At 48.8% G+C, this 20,524-nt stretch overlaps 1 protein-coding gene across 2 annotated transcripts in view; it reads left to right on the forward strand.

Annotated features, from left to right (window-relative positions):
• SH3PXD2B (SH3 and PX domains 2B) overlaps positions 1-20,524 on the forward strand; it is a 123,392-nt gene that overhangs the window by 77,976 nt on the left and 24,892 nt on the right. The window contains exons 6-10 of one of the 2 annotated variants that reach the window (XM_086362201.1): positions 620-645; positions 8,520-8,654; positions 14,306-14,410; positions 15,982-16,065; positions 19,423-19,540. In XM_086362201.1, coding sequence (XP_086218327.1) covers positions 620-645; positions 8,520-8,654; positions 14,306-14,410; positions 15,982-16,065; positions 19,423-19,540 — 468 coding nt within the window. The remainder of the gene's footprint in view (positions 1-619; positions 646-8,519; positions 8,655-14,305; positions 14,411-15,981; positions 16,066-19,422; positions 19,541-20,524) is intronic. The other variant, XM_086362200.1, reaches the window with a different exon arrangement.

Consider the following 20,524-nt stretch of genomic DNA (forward strand, 5'->3'; position numbering starts at 1 on the left):
TCTGTAACACTGGACAGCTCTTTACCAATGGGATAATTTACTTAAAAGTATGTTGTAAACCCTCATTTGTAACATTGTGTTCATAATGCAGTTGTGTATATAAACTCTGCCGTGGTTCACAAGTATAAAACGTGATTGCTCATTCTGTATGGGTTCCAGCCTGTAATGGTGTCCTGGGTGTCGCCATGAGGGAGGGGTGCAATGTATTCCCCTCACCACCAAGAGTTTCCTGCTCCAGTTGTTCAGCTCAGGGCACTGCTCAGGGTAGGCGAGGCCGCCCCCGAGCCTGATGAGGTGGCCTCAGGCCCCGTGCAGCGTGGGGGTCTACCTCCTGTTTTCAGATTGCATACCCACCCCTGCCCATCAACTCCCTGGAGCACCCTCCTCTACAAACAGAGTGCAGATGCTGTCCCCAGGGCACCAGAGCAAAAGGAGAAAATTAAAAGGAATTCCTTCTTTTAAGGAGGTCTGGGTCCCTGGGGCTAATGTGGATCTTACGTTCATTCACTGGAGATGTTGTGGGAGGGAAAAATCTCCTTTTCCTAATGGAATAACTTGTAGCAATACACAAGAGATACTGACTCATTACTCTTCCCCACCCCCATTCTTTCCTATACAGGGAACATGTTGGGAAAAAGAAATCTGGTAAGAATATTTTCCATTTCTTCTATTGATTTGATGTTTAGTATACCCCTACTGAGTGATGTCCAAGGCCCTGGGCACCACATGGGGGATACAGCGATGGGATGAATGGATGGATGGATGGATAATGAGGAGCACTTGGGGCTGAGGGGACAGCGTGCAAGCTCAGAAATGCGAGTGTGCAGTAGATTTGGGCCTGATCCATTTGCCAGCCTCTGTGCCAGGCCTGTCTGTGTGCTTCCTTCGATCAGCCACTGATCTGGGCAGTGATGACTGCTCTTGCAGGCAGCTCCCGTACTCACTTCCACATAGTCAGTTCTCTGCCTTCTTAATGCACTTTCATTCCCTGGACAGCATGACTCTTTCATCAGGAGCAATTGTGGAAAAAAAGAAGGTGAGATTTTGAGTATGTGCAGAGTAAAGATTGAGTTCTCACAGACCTGGGGTTGATAAGCTTAGATTTACAATCGCCCAACTTTATCCTCCTGCAGCCCAAGAACATCCTGCATGTCTGCAAAGGCCCAAGCCCGTGCCACATCTGGAGGCAACACAGCCTTCAGAGCTTTCCAGAGTTCTAAATTCTTTTATTTATCTAGAACTCCAAGAAGTTTGAGGGGGTTGATAAGGAAGAGAGGAGAGGAGGCCAAGCAGAGATCCCCGAAGTGAAAAAGGATGCCTTCTTTATGATGGGCCTCAGTTTCCTCATCTGTAAAATGGGGATAAGGATAGTATTCTACCTTGTAGGATTATTGTAGGATTTATTAATATAATAATATGTAAAGCACTTAGAACCGTGTGTGGCATGCACTAAGGATATATATGCTCTTTTTATGTTGAATTACTCATTCAACGCACAAAGGTGTTCTCATCCAGCATCAGTAATAATGCCAAATTCAACATCTTTTACCCCTTTACTTCCCCCTGGGTACCAGGCTTGTGGTCAGCTTTACAGGCCCCAAGGCTATTCTTGCAGGGAAGAGTAGAAAAGAACTGCATCTCTTTGCCTTAAGGTATGGGGTCATGCATGAATTCCAGCCTTTCCCCCATCAGTCTGTTTATAGCTCTGCTTTCTTGCTTAATAGGTACTGGCCGGAGCCGTGACATCCTGCTAAATCTACAAATAGCCCTTGAACCCTGAGGATAATGATAGGTTTCTTAGAAAAGAGCAGAGAGAAGAGAAGCAGACAGTCTTAGGCCAGTCATAGAGTTTCTGGCTTTGAGTGTGCGGAGACTTTCTTGGAGTGGACGGGTGGGAGGGAGGGAGGAAACAGACAGCTCTGGTTGGTGAAAACCAAGGTATTCAGTCAGAACAGGCTTAATGAGGGGACCGGTCTGGAGAAGAAAGAAGGAGCTCTATAATTTGTGGTGACCACTGTTACATCATTCACCTGCAATGATGGGGGACAGATTTATTTATAGTTCAACTGGGTGGAAAATAGCATCTTTCTTCATTCAGACTAAGAATCCTTGCTGGGATTAGCCTTATTTTTTTATCTGACCTTTGAACACTTCCTTTAAGTTAGAACAAGCCTCCCTGATTAAATTCAAAAAGGATTTAATGTTGACAGCCCAACCCTGCAGTTTCTGTGCCCGAATTGTGAGTTGGAGAAGGCTTATCTCTCCAGAACGTGCCTGTTGTGGCTGGCTGGCTGGTTCCTGCAGACGTTGGCTAATGTGGTCTCAAATTCTGCTCATCCTGCAGGAAAAAAAAAATCCTCTTACCAAAATTTAACAGAGCATGTGATTATTTAAGGACCATCTCTTTCTGCTTTTTCTACCCTTTACTTATCGAAGTAGTCTCTTGTTTGGGGGCTCTTTCAGCAAGACAGACAGTATAGTGAATTTCTAGAAATAAAGTCCTGCTTTACTATTACTCATCAGTTAAAAAATTCTAAAGCTACCATCATGAAGAAAAAAAAATAGCCAAACAGAAAGCTTTTGTGGTAGGTGAAAGCTATTACCTTTTGAGGATATTTTATAGTATAATACTTCCTTAATGATAAAATTGCCCTTCCACTGTCAAAGCTCCTCCTTTCTCCTGACCTTTCCCTTCTCTCTTGTTCCCTGCTGAACCACAGGAGTGACATTTCTTATCTAGAAATACTTTGGTTTTACGCTTATAACTCCTAGAACTTAGTTCTCTCTGTATCAGCTTCTAAGTACTGTGATTACTATGCATTATAAAGCCTGGTTGCAATATCATAGTCCTCTAGTAGATGTCTCCACCTAACACTTAAATGGCCTGTGGCCTAGTTTGAGACTCCTTGTAGATCAAACGAATGATGTTTTTGATAAGTTGAGTCCTCTGGGTAAAATGAAGGTAACCTGCCCTGGAAGAACTGATGCTGAAAAAGCAGCTCCAATTCTGAGCCACTTAGTGGCAGGAAACTACAGTCTAAAGCTACTGTTAGAGAAGAATAGGAAGGAGATGTAGGTAAGGCTCAGCCCTGGCCCCTGAGCAAGACTTGGAAGGAGTGCCAGCCCTGAGCCCTGAGCCAGCACCTGGCCCGCTCAGGCCAGCGCTGAGTCCCTTACCCTGCCCCCTGCCCTCCTCACTTCCTGACTTCATGTCTTGTTCACCGTGAGTCCCCTCACTCTCCGGTCCCGTCACTGCTCATGGTTATCCTAGACTGGTTGGCAGCTTGGTGAGGAGAGTTGGTGCAGAAATGAATAGATCAGTCCATTGACCAGAGTCCTGACAATTGTATCTGGTACCACTGCACCACCGTCAGTTGTTGAAAGCAGGTGGCAACTGCTAAACTTTCTGAACAGAGTAACCCAACTTACCCGGACCCTGACTTAACCAGAGCCTCTGTCCCTGCCTACAGATAAGAAGGAGTAGTCTTTGGCTGCTTGTGAGGTGGACCGGTGCCTGCCGATGGACTCAGCACGGAGTGTTCTCAGGAAGAGGCCCGAGCTGTGTAGAGCAGGAAGGGTTTCTAGATGTCTCCATCCCCCCTTTGTTCATTCACACCACAAATGTTCACTGAGCCTCTGTGCTGCGTGAATAAGACCAACATGATTATTCGTTCATTGTCTATTAAGCACCTACTGTGTGCCTGACAGTTTTCTAGGTCCCCAGGGAATGCAAAGGCCAGCATCATGTGGGCAATAACCTCACAGTTGGGTAGAAAAGACAGATGTGTAAACAAAATAAAACTGTAAATGCCGTGTGAGAAGGCATTTGAGTGTCTCCCTGAGGTCAGAAGTCATTTAAAGCTGTTTTAAAATATTCATTCTTCTGTTCAAATATTTATTAAGCCTTTGCGGATGCCATTCATATTCTGGGGTCAAGGGTTGGCAAACGTTTTTTCTCTAAATGGCCAGATAGTAAATATTTTCGGCGTTGCAAGCTGCATACAGACTCTGTCACTAATAGTAATTTTTTTGTTTCCTCTTCTTTTTATTCTCTCTCTTATTCTTTACAAGGTTTTAAAACATAAAAGTACATTCTTTGCTCCCCTTGCACAAGAATGGAGCATGGGCCTGTGAGCCTTTAGGGAGTGTGGGTACAGCAGTAAGCAAGAAACTGAGTCCCCGGCCTGACGGGAGCTTATGTTCCAGAGTAGAAAACAGACAAGGAGACGAGGAGATATATAGAACCCATGACGGTTTAAAAAAAAAGCATGGTGGCACGAAATAAAAAGGCGTGAAGTAGGGCAGGTGGTCAGGGGACATCTCTGATGAGATGCCACTTGAGCAGGAGCCTGAAGGAAGGGAGGGAGGGAGGAAGCCCTGCAGATATCTAGAGGAAACTTGTCCCTGGCAAGGGAACAGTAAATTCACTGTGCCCTGAGGTGGACATTGCTTTGTGTTATCAAACAGTAGCAAGGAGGCCTGAGCATAGTAACTAAAAATAATTGTGCCTTTAAATTTTTAATTGTGTTTCTTAGTTCACATTCCATAGATAGTCCAGAAGTAATATTGTGTTTCACAATAGGAGTGACCCAGACTCCTGTCTTGCTGCTTTGCCACATGTGGCCAGCATTTTCTGAGGTCATCTCATGGCCCAAGGTGGCTGCTGCAGCACCAGCCATCACTTGCACATTTTAGTGAGCAGTATCAAGTAAAGGGTGAAATACAGTAAGCCCCTCCTGTAATGATCCTTACCAAGCAGTTACATAGAACACTTCTACTTATATCCTACTGGCTAACAGTTAGTCATGTGACCACTCCCAGTGTGAAGGAGTCTCATTCCAAGTAGCCCTGTGCCAAGCTAAAACTCAGGCAAGTCTATTTATTGCAGAAGAAAGAATGGGGGAGAAGTAGCCATCTGTGCCACCTTGGAGAGAGTGGAGGAGAAGTAACTATCAGCACAGACCAGGGAGGGCTTATAGGCCAGTGGGACTTTTCCTGAGTGAAGTGAAGGCCATTGCCAGGCCTTGAATTTCGAACTGTGATCCACTTTCTTTTTAAGTGTGATTCTTTTAGCTGCTGTGTCCAGAACAGACTGTAGGGGTCAAGGCTGGCAGCAGGAGGCCACTTAGGAGGCTAAGAATAGGTGGTTCCTATTTGAATGCGGAGGAGAAGAGGAGACATCCCAGGCAGAGAAAACAGCTATGCAAAGGCACCTGCATGCTTTCCAGTTTTACAAGTGAGCCAGGAATGAGGTGGCCAAAAAGTGTAAGCAGAGAGAAGAGAACAGTGCAGGTCATGGAGGACCTGAGGGCGCAAGGGAGCCACAGCAGGTGCTGAGCAGAGGGTGGCGTGACCAGAGTAGCGGTTCTGAGTGAGCACTCTGCCTGCAGTGTGGAGGGCCCACTGGAGGGGCGCGATGGAGAGCAATCACAGGGTGCCCCGCCTCTGCACCCCCGGCCCCAAGAAGCCTTTCTCAGACCCTGGTGCAGAGGATGTGGCTTCATGAGGATGTGGGTGAAGCGAGGTGATAGAGTGCTAGCAAGAAGGTCCTCCCACATCAGGCCTGCGGCTCTGGGAGGGTGAGTCCTGACGGCCACCTCTAGGGGCAGCAGAGAACCACCCCCCACACACACACATACACACATGTGCGCAGACACCTCTTGCCCCCTCTAGCCTGCCCAGAAGACCTGGGCTGTCTGAGCACTAACCCGAGCAGCAGTCTCCGCGTGCAGCCTGACTGACGTGGGCGCTTCTCTAGTTCTCTGTCTCCAGGGGAGACCCAGGGAAGCATAGTTAAAATGAACCCAGCCCCAAAGGGGTTAAAGCAGAAGAGTAGCTGCATTCCTGGGGCTGCAGACCCCAGGGCAGGCTGTATTCTGGGGTAAACCTGTAGACCCATGGTTTCTATCTATTGCATTCACTAGAGAATGTGTCTCCTGCTCACAATGACCTGAGCCAAGAGCCTCCAGCAAGCCAGCGTCTGCTTTACGCGTTCACAGGAGAGTACCTCCTAGGAGCACAGTGCCGGGGGGTTAAGGAGCCGGTCAGGAGGTCACTGTCCAGAAGGGCAGCAGGGGAGGCCAGGCACCAGCCTGCTCTGCGGCCACTGAAAGGTGTTAGCGCTCAAGTGGCTGGGCTGGTTTGGGCTGTCTGTCTTGCTTGAGGCTGGGAGGAAGTCAGCTCTGCAGACTGACCTAGGTGAGAGGTAACAGAGGAGGAGAGGGCTGGCAGTAGTGAAGACCACCCTGAAGCTACAAAGAAATAAGACTTGGGGGCGGTCGGGGGGAACCCACAGAGGAGGAGAGCAAGACCTCAGACACCCTTCCTTCCTACCATCTTTTCTTTCTCACCTGCTGCCACCACATGGACCTGCTTCAGATCTGGCCTTGTCACCAGCTGGCTGCGGGATCTGAGGCAAGTCACCTGATAGCTGAGCCTGTGTCTTCTTGTCCATAAAAGGAGAGTGGTAATACCCACCTTCAGGGCGGTTGTGTCGAGGTGGTTTATGAACAGTGGAGCCTGTGGTAGGCGTTCACGTGGGGCCACTTCCCTCCCAATCTTCTGAACCTTCATTCCACATCTTCCATCTCTTTTTTCCCCTCTTTCTCTGCTCTCACGCTTTCTCCACCCAGGGAGTGTGTAGCAAGGTTACCCTGGGGCCCTGCCATTTTGCTTTGTGACCCTCAGCCTGGGAGGGTGAATGGCCAGAGCGTGGTCAGAGAGCCAAAATGCAGTGACCCTTCACCCGGCTACCATGCCCTGCTCTGATTTTCCGCCTCAGAAATGCAGAAAGCATGGTTCTAACAAAGGGCTCTTGTGTTGCTTCTGAATGCCAGAGGCTGGGTGCAGTGGCCTGCTGGTAAATACTTCACAACCAGCCTTCTGATGGAAAGCCCAGCTTTGTAGCATTTGCCAATTTCCATGGTGTAAATACTCCCACTATGGCCAGTTTCAGTAAGGCACCACCCAGCAGAGTTGGGAAGAGATGCACAGACTCAGCTCCATATGGGTGTATTTGGACACAGAATATAAACGGCTATTTTAGCGGTTTATGGAAACAATATAAGGGAAAATACTTCGAATCAGGACTTTCAGAAAACCAGGCCTGGTGGCAACAAGAGCCAGCCTGCCCTCCCACCACATTCAGCTTGCTGCTCTGAAAGTGCTGCCCCCTCTGTTTGGAGTGTCTGATGTCCCTTTACATTACCCATATCCTGTGATAGCTTTTCATTGATTTATCGGTTATGTCTTAGTACTTAACCAGGGCTGCACAGCACTGCATCCTGTGGAAACAGCCTCCTTCGGGTCGCCTCTCCCCCACTGCCCCTGCCCTCGTTCAAAGCTACCATCCTGTCTTGTCCTGCAAATCTACAGCCTCCATCTGGTCTGCTGCTTTTTTTCTTGCTAGGCTCTAATCCAGTCTCCGTGTGGCAGCCAGAATTGTCTTTGGAAAGATGTAAATCTTGTCATTCCCTTCTTAAAGCCCTTCAATGGCTTTCTCCTTTAGGGTTTAAAAAAATCCAGACTCCTTGCCTTGGTCCAGCAGACCCTCCCTGCTCTGGCCCATGCCTGCAAAAGTGATCTCAGACAGGAATGCCCTCTCCTTGTTCCTGGACTTCAGCCACCCCATTCCAGTTCCTAGAAGGCTCCCGGCCTGTCCTGTCCGACAGTGCCTGCGTTGCTCTGTCCCCACTTCTTTATGCCTTCTTGTCTCAGAGGTCTTTGCTTTACGTCACCTCCCAGAGGGGTCCGCTGACCGCTCCATTTAATGTAACCTCCTTTTCCCGCTCATTCTTTGTCTGCCATCTTGGTTGTTTCCAGCAATGCATCAATCAAAAACTTGTTGTTGTTCAGTCGCTAAGTCATGTCCAACTCTCCGTGACCCCATGAACTGCAGCATGCCAGGCTTCCCTGTGCTTTGCTGTCTCCTGGAGTTTGCTCAAATTCATGTCCGTTGAGTTGGTGATGCTGTGTAATCATCTCATCCCCTGCCACCTCCTTCTCCTTTTGCCTTCAGTCTTTCCTGGCATTAGAGTCTTTTCCAATGAGTTGGCTCTCTGCATCAAGTGGACAAGTATCAGCTTCAGTATCAGCCCTTTCAATGAATATTCGGGGTTGATTTCCTTTCGGATGGATGGATGGCAACAGATGGATGTTTGGTTGGATGGATGATGAGTGGATGCTTAGTTGAGTGGATGTGATGGATGAATAATGGCAGATCGATAGATAAATAGATATGAATGAATGAACTTTCCCACTAGGCTGTCATCCTATTTGGGGCAAGTACCATATCTTAATGAACTCTGAATCCTCAGTGCCTGCCAAAGGACGGGCACTTGGTAAATTGCAGTGGTTGAGGGAGCAAATGAGTGAAAGAATAAATGGATGAGGTGACCATTGAGACCAGTCCTGCCACAGCTTCTGTCTCTAATTGAAATATCCTCATGACCCACCTGCCCGCTATTCCCGGCTCCTGGTCCTTCACACATGGATTGTGTGATGACAATTTGTACCCCCAGGGGGCGACCTGACCTCAGTGGACCCCATGGTCTTGGAGCAGTATGTGGTGGTGGCAGACTACCAGAAGCAGGAGAGCTCGGAGATCAGCCTCAGCGTGGGGCAAGTGGTGGACATCATCGAGAAGAACGAGTCAGGTAGGAGGCCTGGACTCCCTCCCTTCCACCCTACACTGTCAGCAAGCCCCTGGGACAGGGAACACTGGGGAGTGCAGAAATGGCAGTAGCCAATCCAGGCTGGTCACTTTCCACAGACCCAGTTGATGACTCTCTAGAAATCTGACCTTGTTTGATCACAATGCTTGAGTACTCCACTTGGTCACAGCTCACCAGCATCCTTTGGCTCATATGTTATCAACTGTCCTGAGGTTCACATCTGATGGACATTCCTTCTGGTTTCAAAGCACCTGGAGACAGAGCCCCCCATTGCAGCGGAAATTTGCTCTGTTGGCTTGCCTTTGGCTACCATGGGAGTCCTCATGCAGGTTCTGTCAGCTGTGGGCTCTGGCGGGATGCACACCCTGCTTCAGCCCTCTTGCTGTCACAGGAACCTCTATTCACATACCATCAGACCTGAGAGATGTTGCAGATTCAGTTACAGACCACTGCCATAAAGCAAATCACGTGAATTTTTTTGGTTTCTCCGTGCAAATAAGAGCCCACAATACCGTGGGCTTCCCTGGTAGCTCAGCTGGTAATGAATCCACCTGCAATGCAGGAAACCCTGGTTGGATTCCTGGGTTGGGAAGTTCCCCTGGAGAAGGGAAAGGTTACCCACTCCAGTATTCTTGGGCTTCCCTGTTGGCTAAGATGGTAAAGAATCTGCCTGCAATGCAGGAGACCTGGGTTCCATCCCTAGGTTGGAAAGATCCCCTGGAGGAGGGCATGGCAACTCACTCTAGTATTCTTGCCTAGAGAATCCCCATGGACAGAGGAGCATGGTGGGCGACACTCCATGAGGTCGCAAAGAGTCGGACATGACTGAGCGACTCAGTGCAGCAGCACAGCATATAGTACTGTAATCTGTTAAGTGTGCAATAGCATTGTGTCAAAAAAACAATGTACGTACCTTAATTTTAAAAATACTCCCTTGCTGACCATCATCTGAGCCTCCAGTGAGTCATAATTTTTTTGCAGTACTAACATCAAAGATCACCAATCACAGGGTGGTCCAGTGGCTAAGATTCAAAAGTTTGAAATATTGGGAGAATTACCAAAATGTGACACAGAGACAGAAAGTGAGCAAATGCTGTAAGAAAAATGACACTGGTAGAGTTGCTTGATGCAGGGTTGCCACAAACCTCCAATTAAAAAAAAACATAAAACACATTATCTGTGAAATGCAACAAAGAGAAGCACCATAAAACATTTGTCTGGTTACTGGCCGGGACAGACTGTGATGAGACGCTGAGGCACTTAGCCTGGGTCCCTACCTGAACTCCGCATTTCACAGCCATGCAGGTCGCTTCATCAAAAAGGGTGCTCCAAGGATTGAATGAGGCAATACATAGAGAGTGCCCAAGCCTGTGTTTGGCACACAGCAAGTGCTCAAAAATATGAATTTCCTTCCCTTTTGTCTTTTTTAGCCGGAATAGGGCATTGGCACCATTGAAGACAGATCAAGGAGCAGGGCATAAGTGGACCCTCTCCAGGAGAAAGAGGCATAAACCTACTGACTTTGTTGTGGCTAAAATGTGACGTGGGCTGGTATTAGTGGGCCAGTCTCTGTGATATCCCAGTGACTAGCTGCTGCTGCTAAGTTGCTTCAGTTGTGTCCAACTCTGTGCTACCCCATAGATGGCAGCCCACCAGGCTCCCCCGTCCCTGGGATTCTCCAGGCAAGAACACTGGAGTGGGTTGCCATTTCCTTCTCCAATGCATGAAAGTGGAAAGTGAAAATGAAGTCGCTCAGTCGTGTCCGACTCTTCGTGACCCCATGGACTGCAGCCTACCAGGCTCCTCCGTCCGTGGGATTTTCCAGGCAAGAGTACTGGAGTAGGGTGCCATTGCCTTCTCCGCAGTGACTAGCTAAGGTCCAACAAAAAGGGGAAAAATCATTTCCAGCAGTCTCTGGATTGTGTTCCCTTTAGTCAGGAGATGAGCATTTAGCCAACCAAAACTCCTTGATTACTCAATATAGCGGTTGTTATTCCTGCTTCACAGCTGAAGACGCTAAGACTCCAAGTGACTCGGTCACTCATCCAGAATCTCGTGACAGGTTGCCGAGCTGGAACTCCTAACCAGTTCCAGCTGGCCCCAAGGCCATGTGACGTTCTAATTCCTGGAAATGAGTATAGTCAGCTCATGGGTGTGACTGGGATGCTCCATGGAGACAGAAGAAGGGAGCACCCCCCCCACCCCGCTTTGCTTCAGCCCCTTGAGTGATGTTAGGAAGAACATGTTGCTGGGAGGAGAGGAGGAGCAGGGATGGGGTGGAGGACGAGCCTGGTGTGTCCAGAGGGCAGCAGGGGAAAGAGAGCAGATGCTCAAATCTTCAAGTGGTCCGCAAAGTCAACAATTACTTTTAATTATGTTTTACTTACACAAGTAATATATGGATATGTTCCTCTTGAAACATTAATGATAAAGTTAAAATGTAATTTTCCCCACCAACTTCTTGCCTGGTCCTCTTTCCAGACAGGTTGCTCTTCTGTCAGTTTGGGGTGAATGCTTCTTGATAATTGTATACACAGGTGTATATAAGTATGTGTATATGCGTGTGTACATGTGTGTGTACATATATGTATATGCACAGTGTACACATTTGTACATGTGTGTGTGCATGCACACCTGCATATGCATGTGTACATGTATAACTATACACACACGCATACAGGTCATATTTCATGCATATTTATAGATTTTTTAACCCCAGTGGTGTATCATTCTATGCATTTTGACCTGCAGCTTGCTTTTCCTTTTTTGTTTTTTGTTGTTGTTGTTAAATTTTTTTTATTTTTGGTGATGCCGAGTTCCCCAACCAGGGATTGAGCTTGCACCCCCTGTTGTGGAAGCACAGAGTCTTAACTACTGGTGTATGCTTAGTCGCTCAGTCATAACTGTAGCCTGCCAGGCTCCTCTGTCCATGGGATCCTCCAGGCAAGAATACTGGAGTGAGTTGCCATTTCCTTCACTAGGGGATCTTCCCAACCCAGGAATCGAACCTGGGTCTCCTGCATTGCAGGCATATTGTTTACCGACTGAGCTACGAGGGAAGCCCTCTTAACTACTGGACCCCTGGGGGAGTCCCAACGTGCTCTTTCTTAAGTCGACTTTTAGCTCTTATTCCCATAACATCTGCACCCTACTTGGAGAGATGGCATACCAGAAGTCTTCTCTTCCTCTAGTTTGAACAGTGTATCTATGTATACACTGTGACTGTCTCTTTAAGTTAGAAACCCAGAAGGCTGGCATGGCAGTGGGCTTCGCAGGTGGCGCTAGTAAAAAGCCTGCCTGCCAGTGCAGGAGACATAGAAATATGGGTTCGATGACTGGGTCAGGAAGATCCCCTGGAGGCGGAAATGGCAGTCCACTCCAGTATTTTTACCTGGAGAATCCCATGGACAGAAGAGCCTGGTAAGCTATGGTCCAGGAGGTCTCACAGAGTTGGACATGACTAAAACGACTTGGCACGCACATACCCAGAACACTGCAGGACCATAAGATAGGCACATTTTAAATCTTAAGACACAGCAAACAACCTGCTTCCAAACTGTGGCCAAACCCATTTACTCTTCCTCCAGCAATGTGTGAGGCGTTAGTGCCAAGTTAAGAGCGGAGGCTTCGAAGCCAGACAGGCTGGGTGTGAATCTCAGCTCTACCACTTTCTTTGTGACGTTGGTCAAGTCACTGCCCCTCTCGGAACCCTGCTTCCCCATCTGTAAAATAGGCTCATAATGGAACACATATTGCTATCGTGACAGTGTCTTTATCTGCCACACACATACCTACAAAGATGAGTCCTTAGGAAGACATATATGGCATATTTCCTGATTTTCCACAGGTTTATCAACCCCATTCATTCATATACACACATACATATACACCCACACTGCTCAGCCACCAAAACATGTATTAAGAGGTGCACCCAGTCAAGCAAAGCCGAAGGTGGCTTCTGCTTCAAGGAGCTTGAAAGCCAAGGCCTCCCTGTGAGACCAGGAAGCTAGTTCAGAGTCTGCCCCTTCTTGCTCTTCTCCTTTGGGGTCTCCAGAGCCTGGAGGTCTGTAATCCTGCAAAGCAGATCCTGTTTTTCCCATTCATGCTGTGCATGAGCTGTTTGGGCCCTGAGTTGATGTGCTATGACTGTTGTAATGAGATACCACAAACTTACAGACTTAACACAGATTTATCATCATATGGTTTGAGGGGTTAGAAGTCCAGAATGGGTCCCACTGGACGAAAAGGCACTGTCAGGGCTATGTTCCCTTCTGCAGGTTCTGGATAAGATCTGCTGCTTTGCCTTTTCCGTTTTCTAGAGACCACCCACATCCCTTGGCTTGTGGTCCTTTCCTCCATCTTATGTCTAGCAGTTGCCCCCTTCTATGCCTTTCTTCCTTACCACATCTCCCTCGAACTGTTCTGCCTCACTTGAGATTACATTGGGCCCATCCAGATATGGAGAAGGCGATGGCACCCCACTCCAGTACTCTTTTGCCTGGAAAATCCCATGGACGGAGGAGCCTGGTGGACTGCAGTCCATGGGATCGCTAAGAGTCGGACACGACTGAGCGACTTCACTTTCACTTTTCACTTTCTTGCATTGGAGAAAGAAATGGCAACCCACTCTAGTGTTCTTGCCTGGAGAATCCCAGAGACCGTGGAGCCTGGTGGGCTGCCATCTATGGGGTCACAGAGTCGGATGTGACTGAAGCGACTTAGCAGCAACAGCAGCATCCAGATAAGCCAGGATCTTCCTGTTTGAGTTCAGCACATTAGCACCCTTAATCCTGTCTGCAACCTTAATTGTAACTGTTTGCCACCCGAGTCATTACTCTGCCTACCACAGGCCCCATGACAGCCCCTTCTCTAAACAGGGAGGGCCTGAGTCTGAGTGAACAGCCTCTCAAACTGTTACATCTGCAGAGAGGCAAAATCAGTGTCTCAGATGACTTACTAGGGCAGTGGTTTCCGTGTCAGAGAGCCCTGGGTACAAGTCTCAGCCCAGCCATAAGCTCTGTGAACTTGGACAAGTCTTGTCTCTTGTAGCCTCAGTTTCGTCTGCGCAATAGGGATAATAAACTACAAGTAAAATGGTAAGTGCTTTGCTCACCTTAGTGAAGGTAGCTACTTTCTTCACTCTCGTCCTTTAGAACAACCTTTCTCCACATCCCCACCCCTGACTCCCTTCCCCAGCCCTGTCCCAGGCTCAAGAGCAGGTTTCCCGTTAGCCTGTCTGTAGCAGTTAACAGTCGGTAAACACGGGTGTGCTTAGTCACTTCAGTCCTGTCCAACTGTTTACAACCCTACGGACTGTAGCTCACCAGGCTCAACTGTCCATAGGATTCTCCAGGCAAGAATACTGGAGTGGGTTGCCATGTCCACCCCCAGAGAATCTTCCCAATCCAGGGATCAAACCCACATCTCTTATGTCTCCTGAGTTGTTAGGTTCTTTACCACTAAAACCACCTGGGAAGCCCTGCATGGGTATTTGTGTTCTCTAATAAAGTGGTGACTTTTTTAGCCTCACCCTGAGTGTTGACTCCTCTCACGGCTGAGTCTGTTATTATATTCTGACGCACAGGCCTCATACTTGACCCAACTACATTCAGTCTGCACTCTCACTTTCTCAGGTTGGTGGTTCGTCAGCACTGCTGAAGAGCAAGGCTGGGTCCCTGCAACCTGCCTGGAAGGGCAGGACGGTGTGCAAGATGAGTTCTCCCTGCAGCCTGAAGAAGGTAGGAGGGGCCAGGCCCCCGGGCCTGCTGTGCCGCCGGCCGTCACCCGCGGGGGCCTCCTCACCCAGTGCAGTCTCAGCAGCTTCCTGGCTCAGGCTCTGTAGCCTGTGGACAGGAAGCCAGGCCCTGTGGCTGGGACAGGGCAAGCCCGCCCGCTCTTGGTGGCCTTGGGGAGCCAGCCCAGGTGAGCCTGGCCAGAGCTGGGGCCCTCATGCCTCCGTGGGGCCTCAGCGGGCCCGGCTGGATTGCTGTCCACACCCCACTCATCCTCCCTTGAATTATTCTGATGGCCCAGGTGCTGGCGCTGCTTCTGGCTCGTTTACAAAACATCTGAAGCCATCTGTAAAGATCTCTGCTTTGTCTGCTTTCTGTGTCAGCTTAATGGCCCTGCCTGGGTGTCAGGATCAGAACTGACCCTCTCCACTCACTTCTGTTTCCCAGAGAATTTTCCCCACAGGTGTCCTAAAGAGTGGTTCCTGCTGCATCAGAAATCCTAACCCAGCCACCTCCCCTCCCCTCACCCACCAAGAATTCCTAAATCGAGACTATGAACTCACTTTAAATACTAAACAAAGGGGTTCTGGAGTCAGGCCTGAATTTGACTCTCACCACTGAATTTGAATTTGTACCACTAACTGGCTGAGTGATCTTGGACCAGCAACTTAACCTTTCTATGCCTCAGCCACCTCCTCTAAAAATGGAAATGATGGTATCGACATCATGGGATTCTTTTAAGTTAAATGAGATCCCACATGCAAAGCAGTTGGCAAGAACCTAAAATAATAAATAACTAGGAACGGTTTTTACCACCGTTTTATCAGAGCTGTGGCTTACCTAGGGTTGAATATTTGCTGCTTCTAGTTGACTCTTTTTAGAAAGCACAGAGCTTCTTATGTATGTATTTAACATAAGAGAGAGTGAGGAAAAGGGGTTTCTATGCTCAAAGGTTGGCAAAAAAGCACACACGTGGTTTTACATCTAGTTTTATTACAGCCAGCACCAGCAGAGTAAAATGCATTTTTTTTGCTCTGTGTTTGCAGGGCCACCAGGCTCTAGGGGCGGGGCTAATGAAGAAAAAGTACAAAAACCAACTCAGCTTAAAGATAGTGGTGTGCTGCCTGGAAACTATAGCTCTCTTAGACAGTTAATGATGCCCACCATGGGGCGTGTCTCTGTAAAGGACTGATTATTATCCCCATTTTACAGATGGGAAAACAGTCTCAGAAAGGTAGAAACACTGGCTCGGGATCACACAGCTAGAAGATGGGAGAGGGACCACATTTTCCTAAGGGTCTGTACATTTTTTCCCTCTGCCATGAGGATTTCTCTTAGGGCCTCTTCATAATCATGCTGGGAATAGCACTGTGTCTCCTGGGTGGCTCTTCACTCAAGTTCAGGGCTAATACTGAGGAATTTGGTCCTTCTGAGACAGCTAGGGCTTGGCAGAGACACAGAATTAATTGCTCCTAAGTGGGAGCACGTGCTTGGTGCTGCCTTTGCCTCAAGACCCTGGAAGTGCTTTCTTCTCACCTCTTCCTTCTGCCCTTCACCTCCACATGCTGCCCGACCAGTCTCTTGGAGGTACTGGTCTCTGCCCCAGCCCGCGGGTCGCCGCCGGACACTGGGGGACTTGTATGCCATCAGCTGGCGTCAAGGTGCCTACCTTGGAGTTTTCCTCCCCATTCGGTGTTCAGAACCGGATCCTGCATCTGCATGCATCCCCCTGCTCCAGGACTGCCTGTGCCTGTTGCACGTGAAAAACGGTGATCTGGTCTGTACCATGTGTGTGTCGGCATGTATGTTTGGGAGGAGGGAGCCTGGGGTGTTTCTCGACCTGGGGCCCTAAAATTTCCCAGGTTAGAAAATGATACCTAGAGGTGTAGGTGCTAAAATTAATGAACAAAATAAAAATCCTTTTCCTAAGGTTGTGTTATGTTGCAGAGACAAAACTATCAAAGCCAACTGTATTTTATATCGAATCAAAAGCAAAATATTTAAAAAATAAAGCAAAAATATAAAAGCAAGAAAAGTTAAATGTAAAAAACAAGTCAAATTTATTGCAAGAAGGATAAAGATCGTTTTATTCTAAAATAAAATAAAGTAAAAATAAATGATTCCCAGAGGCCTCTATAATGTTGATCCAGTGATCTGTTCCCTGTATCTGGCACATCTGAGTGACAAGAGTAAAGAAACTCATGTCACACCAGCTTAAGCAAAAGGGAAGCGTGTTGACTCAGGTCGCTGAAAACTCTAGGTAGAGGCACCTTCAAGCATGGCTGGATTCGGGAGCTTGAAAACATCTGTCGACTGAAGAAAAATGCACAACCTAACAGCTATGAGTTAAGTTTTATTCAGGCACCTTACTGAGGACTGTAGCCTGGGAGACAGCCTCTCAGATAGATCTGAGGCACCGCCCCCAAAGAGGTAAGGGAGGAGCCAGGATATATAGGGGAGTTTTGTCTGAAAAAAAACAAAACACGTAGTCTAACATTGAAAGATTACTGCTAATCACAAAAGGCAAACATCTTAAGTTAATGGTTTTCGTGCTTTTCTATGAGTGGAAAGATGCAAGAGTCTGGACTCATTGAAATTACTCCTTTGATATGTACCTTATCTATCTTGGGCCAGTACTCAGAGCAAAGAATGCTTCCTGTTTTTATACATCTGAATTACCCTCAGGGTGCACTCTTGGGGGTGGCTGCAGTGGCTGATGGCTTGATGGTGGGCATCATTCTTTGTTTACTGGCTTGGCAGGTAACATTTCCTTTCCACCTGCCCTTGGCACCTGAGACTCATGCTTGCCACCCTCAGCTCCATTCTCTGCCCTGCTGGAACCATTCTCTCATGGTGATGGTAGTTACAGGCACTCTTTGGGGACACCCACCAAAGAACATGCTTCTCCTTCAACACAGTCCCAGGATTTGATTCCAGCTGAGCCAGCTGGGTCATGTGCCATCCCTAAACTAATCACAGTGGCCAGTCACTTTGGACCCTCCCTTTAGGTGCTGGCGAGGGCAGCCTCACCCAAACATGTGGCTGGAGGCCGGCGGTGCCACCAGGGGAAGGGCAGATGGATGGTAAGCAGGTGGTGTCACCACCATGCAGTCCACAAGGTCTCCCGCCTTCAGCTTTGTTAGGGGTCACTGGACTTTCGATGGAGTCCAGAAAGGGCCTCTGGTTGCTAGAGAACCCCTAGGAGTTTGGAGCCCGTAGTAATGACCCTATTTATTCTGGGGCCCAGGCAGTGCCCTTCTCACCTAGCCAGACAGAACTTCTCTGCCTCCACGGGGTTGGATTCCCCGCGGCAGCCCTCACAGCCTGCATCCGTGAGTGAGGAGAACCGCTGACTCTGCTGTACACAGGATGTGTGGCGTTTGAGTCAGCTCAGCCCCCGCCGCGCAGGTCAGGGGGCTAGATCAATAAATAAATAAACGCCCTGTGTGTTTTCCGCCTCCCTCTGCACCAGCTGGGCAGGCCACAGGCAGCCCGTGGTGTTTTCCCCGACACACTCACCATCAGCATCGGTGCACAGCTGGCTCGGTGACTCCCTGGGGTCTGGAATGTAACTGAAACAGGAAGGCCCTCTTCCCCTGCTCACTGTCTCCCCTGGGACTCTCATCTGTTATCTGTTTCAGCAGTCACTGCCCGCAGTGCCGGGGGTGGGAGCTGTGCCCTTGCTCTGGGGAGGGCCCCGTCTGAGGAGGACAGTGAACAGCCTTCCAGCAGGGCCTGCAGGGCAGTGGGAGTGACCCTGCTGGAGGCAATTCTCTTGGCTCTGGGGGTAAGGGAGCTGGGATCCACCGAGACGGGGATGGAAAGCACCCCGGTGACATTAATAAAGACAGAAGCAGGCAATCTTTTCATGATACATATCTCAAACCGTTACGTTGTACACACGAAACTAACACAGTGTTAGGTGTCAATTATATCTCAATTAAAAAATAATTTTTTAATAAAACTTAAGCTTCAGGCTGGAGAAGGCACTGGCGACCCACTCCAGTACTCTTGCCTGGAAACTCCCATGGATGGAGGAGCCTGGTAGGCTGCAGTCCATGGGGTTGCTAAGAGTCAGACACGACCGAGCGACTTCACTTTCACTTCTCACTTTCATTCATTGGAGAAGGCAATGGCAACCCACTCCAGTGTTCTTGCCTGGAGAATCCCAGGGACCTGGGAGCCTGGTGGGCTGCCATCTATGGAGTCACACAGAGTCGGACACGACTGACGTGACTTAGCAGCAAGCTGCAGGCATGGTTGGATCCAGGGACTTGAAAATAAATGAAAAGTGGAAATCAGCTACCAGCTAGGTAATGAAAAATGGCTATCTCCTCCGTGATACTGATTCAACCCCAAACCATATGCTGCCAAGTCCAGCTTGTTCCTGACCCCTCCACCAACAAGGACTGCAGAGGAGCTACCACAAGGGTTTAACACCGGTCCTCTACCCCAGCATGAGCAAGGTGACTCCCACCAGGCCTTCAGGACTTATTCATTTACTAAACCTTGGCTATTTTACTGAATAGTTCCGAAATATTCCCAGTGCTAGAGATAGAGGAATGAACAAGACAGACTCAAATCCTGCCTTTCTGGAACTCTTTATTCTATCTGGGGAAAGAGAGATGAAGCATAATAGATAAATAAATAATCTGGTATGTTAGAAGGTTGTTCCTGTTAAGTAGGGTGAGGGTGCCCTGGATCTGGGTATTACATAAGGCACGTTCAAGGAAGGTGACCTTGAGGCACAGATTGGAGGAAGGTGAGTGCGATGTGTGATGCTGAGGGATTTCTGAGGACCTGCCCTTTGTCCTGTGTCTTGTTGCTGCTTGACCAGGGTCATCCAGGGCTAAGTGAGGGTCACTGGGGCATGGTGGGGGACTGGGGGAAGGATGGTGCACAGAAGCCTCTGGAAGAAAGCCTTCCCTGCAAGGGCATCTCAGGATCACAGCCTTAGCCATCAACATTCCAAGCTTACAGCATCCTTGACTTACCCCAGCATACCTTTGTCCCCACAGAAGAGAAGTACACAGTCATCTACCCCTACACAGCCCGTGACCAAGATGAAATGAACCTGGAGAGAGGAGCCGTGGTGGAGGTCATCCAGAAAAACCTGGAAGGCTGGTGGAAGATCAGGTACCCTCTGCAGCTGGGTGGGTTTCAGGCCACGTGGACTCCAGCTGCACAGATGTCTGTAAACGATTGCAGAGGAGATGAGGCTTCAGCCTGAGCCATAGAAGGACACTTCTCCTCTGTGCTATTTGGCGTCCTTCCATACCCATATCCTTCTCTAAAAAGCCATAGTAAGCAAAACTGTCTCTGAACACACTGAACCACAGATAGCAATAACCCCATTGAGCAAGACTGGTCTTCACCTCCAGGTGTGTCTCGTAATGAGTAACTGGAGGCTGAAGCTGCTGTGTGGGAGTGATTTCCTACTCCAGCCCCACTCTGAGAGCAACAGGGTGGGTAACACCACATGGACTGTAGCCCGTCCTAAAGCTCATCATTTGCCGTCGTCTCTGCGAGTCTGGTGGAGACCGGCATTTCCAACACTTTGTTACAGTTCTTTCATCTATGTGATGGAATCAAAAGCTCATCGGTAGGTAAGGTGGCCAGTTCATCCTGCTGTGCTTGGGACTTTCCTAGTTTTAGTAATAAGAGTCCTGGGAACTCCCTCCTTGATTACTCTGGTGGGCAGGCGGCAACCTCAGGAGTTTTAGGCAAGAGAGGAAGTCTGGGGGCCCTACCCCCTGGTGTCTGTGCCTTGGTGTGAGGCAAGACACTGGGGCCAGTCACCGGGGCTGAGTGTGTGACGCTTCATTCATTGAGCCAACCTACACCAGAATCTATTCTGGGCCAAGCTGTATTGTGAAAACTGGGGACTCAACAGTGAGAAAGACACAATAGTTTACACCCTCAGGCGTGGAAGACAGACTCGGACACACATACAGGGCAGGGCAGTGAGTGAGTGCAGGAGGAATGCATAGGGGACTTTGGAGCCCAGAAGACAGCTCCTCAGCCTGGGAGTCAAGAAGGCTTCCTTAGAGTCAGGACCTCAGAACTGAGGTATGAAGGCGTATTTAGGACAGTGATGGGCTTCCCTGGTGGTTCAGACAG

Source organism: Bos grunniens, chromosome 20 (genome assembly GCF_055505025.1).
Source record: "Bos grunniens cultivar Pamir isolate PY7600 chromosome 20, Bosgru_T2T1.0, whole genome shotgun sequence".
Classification (NCBI taxonomy): Eukaryota; Metazoa; Chordata; class Mammalia; order Artiodactyla; family Bovidae; genus Bos; species Bos grunniens.